The sequence below is a fragment of the Gavialis gangeticus genome, unplaced genomic scaffold (genome assembly GCF_001723915.1).
Source record: "Gavialis gangeticus isolate Ggan-Ray unplaced genomic scaffold, GavGan_comp1, whole genome shotgun sequence".
In the NCBI taxonomy this organism is placed as follows: domain Eukaryota; kingdom Metazoa; phylum Chordata; order Crocodylia; family Gavialidae; genus Gavialis; species Gavialis gangeticus.
In genome coordinates, this window is record NW_017728998.1 from 49,275,856 (window position 1) to 49,278,025 (window position 2,170).

General features: G+C 37.0%; 1 protein-coding gene across 1 annotated transcript in view; it reads right to left on the reverse strand.

Annotated features, from left to right (window-relative positions):
* CSNK2A2 (casein kinase 2 alpha 2) overlaps positions 1 to 1,853 on the reverse strand; it is a 28,711-nt gene extending 26,858 nt beyond the window's left edge. The window contains exon 1 of the mRNA XM_019505306.1: positions 1,848 to 1,853. Coding sequence (XP_019360851.1) covers positions 1,848 to 1,853 — 6 coding nt within the window. The remainder of the gene's footprint in view (positions 1 to 1,847) is intronic.
* Between the last annotated feature and the right edge of the window lie 317 nt (positions 1,854 to 2,170).

The following is a 2,170-nucleotide window of genomic DNA, read 5'->3' on the forward strand; positions in this document are numbered from 1 at the left end:
AGTACTCTTTCCTGCCATGGCAGGGGGTCAGACTTGATGATCTGCTCGGGTCCCTTCCGACCCTACTAACTATGAAACTCTCTCATGTTTCCTTCAGCTTGCGTAATTTTCAAATATCAAGGGTTATAAAGTTCACACAGTGTGCACCTCAACAGATATCATACAGTTCTTCAACTACCATAAAGTGTGGACACCCAGTGTCATTACAGTACTTGGTATATTATTACTATTTTTTTTTAATTAAAATGTAAGGAATATAAATCTGAAGTGAGAATATTCCTATACTCAGTTTCGAATACTTAGATTTGAAATATTGTTCATTTTTCTAAGAACGCTATCAAGTGAAAGATTAAGCTATGCCTCATTTTGCCTAGTGCCAAAGTCCAGTTATGCTCTATGGGGCCACTCTATGGGTTGGCAATGTAGAGTTCATTTTTTCCATACTCAAATAAAAAATGTTAAATTGTATGTAAATTGATATTTTTCATTCTTTGTAGTCAGGAATGATCCAGCCTTGAGCAGGAGGCTGGAACGAGATAAATATCACATGATCCCTTCCAGCTCTACTTTTCTATGCTCCTACGACATTTTAATGTTTTTAAATTCTCTTTCAGGTGTATTCCCTGCAAGAATCTCTTTTAGGAAGCAAACTTTCATTGGTCAAGCTAACAAGCTGCAGGAAGTGGCAGGGGAGGGTTCTTATCAAATCCAATAATGTTTTCTTTTTTAGTTGTATACATTCAGTCCTCATTTCCAATCCATTAAGTTACTATAGAGAAGTTGCAGTTTTCAGTTCCCAAATCCTGCACCTGCTTTGGATAAAAAAGCAGCCTGTCAACTAAAGTAAGATTTGGAGACTTATTTGAAAGAAGATTTGAAAATAAGATTTGCTAGCAGCAATTCTCCTTGGATAACTGGCAGCCCACAATAACTTGCTCTTGTAGGAACCAGAGCAGGGTACCACGGATAGATTTAAGTTCATAAGAAACACTAACTCCCACTTGTACCCACCCCAAAACAGTCTGTAGAAGGCAAACTTTGGACATGTACTATTTTAACACTGAGTTTAACAAGTCTCCCTTTTCACTGTCAGCTGCCTCTTCAGCTTTCATAATTTTTTCAGTATTTAAAGTTTCTGAAATCACTAATGTTTTAGATTAGAAGATAACACTGAAAACTGTAGTAAGAACTCTATTTGCATAACTACAAACACTAAACCTGCATTCTGATCCTACCTTGGATGGCAATCATATAACAAAGATGAACTCTGCCAACACACAGACAGCTCACACTTCAGAAGCTAAAGATCTGCACCTGGCCCTGATGTTTCAGTTGTATTTCTTTACCCATACGTTAAATGTAAAAGTTACATTAAGAGATTAAAAATTGGATTGTAAATCAGGAAAAAGGCAACATCAAAAGTTGCACATCCTCATAATTCTTCCGTCTCATGAATGCACATTAAAACACAGTTGACAACTACAAACTGTGTTAAAAGTAGTTTTAGGCTTTCGGGAAGATAAAATTCCATACTGCATGACTATCTGGGTAGGCATCACTAGAACACACCTTACAAAAGGAGCTAGAAAGGTTTATAAAATACAGTGGATAAGGCAAGGACTTTGGATAGACTTTTCATTCACTGTGTACCTCCACTCAATTTTACACTATGTAGCTAAAAGTTATGAAGACATGCTGCCAGTTTACTTTCAACAAGCTAAATTATTGTCTTCATTGTACTGCACGTGCACAAAGGATTTCAAGACCTCAAAATTCATTCAAAAGAAAGTGCAACACATTTGCACTGGAACACTCCAGTGGCACTATCCCTCGGTAAGGATTCTTACCTTCATGTCAGATGAAATCTTTCTCCCTTTGCCCTTTCAGCAATAGAGAGGTTAAAAGCAAGCAAACCTTGTAGCTGTGTAGATTTTATATAATGGAGAAAGTTTGACTCAAAAATTTCCAAAAAAGCCACATTCTAGCAGAGGTCAAGATTAAGTTTTCAGCCTGAAAGATGAATGTTCCAGAAAGATATCAACAAGTGTTTCTCTACAAAGCCCAGAAAACAAACCCTCACAAACAACAGTAGCTGCTGTTCCCATAAGAATAAGGCCTTTTGCATTTTTGTCCATTAATTAGACCAGCCAGTCAATCTTTGTCAGTGTCA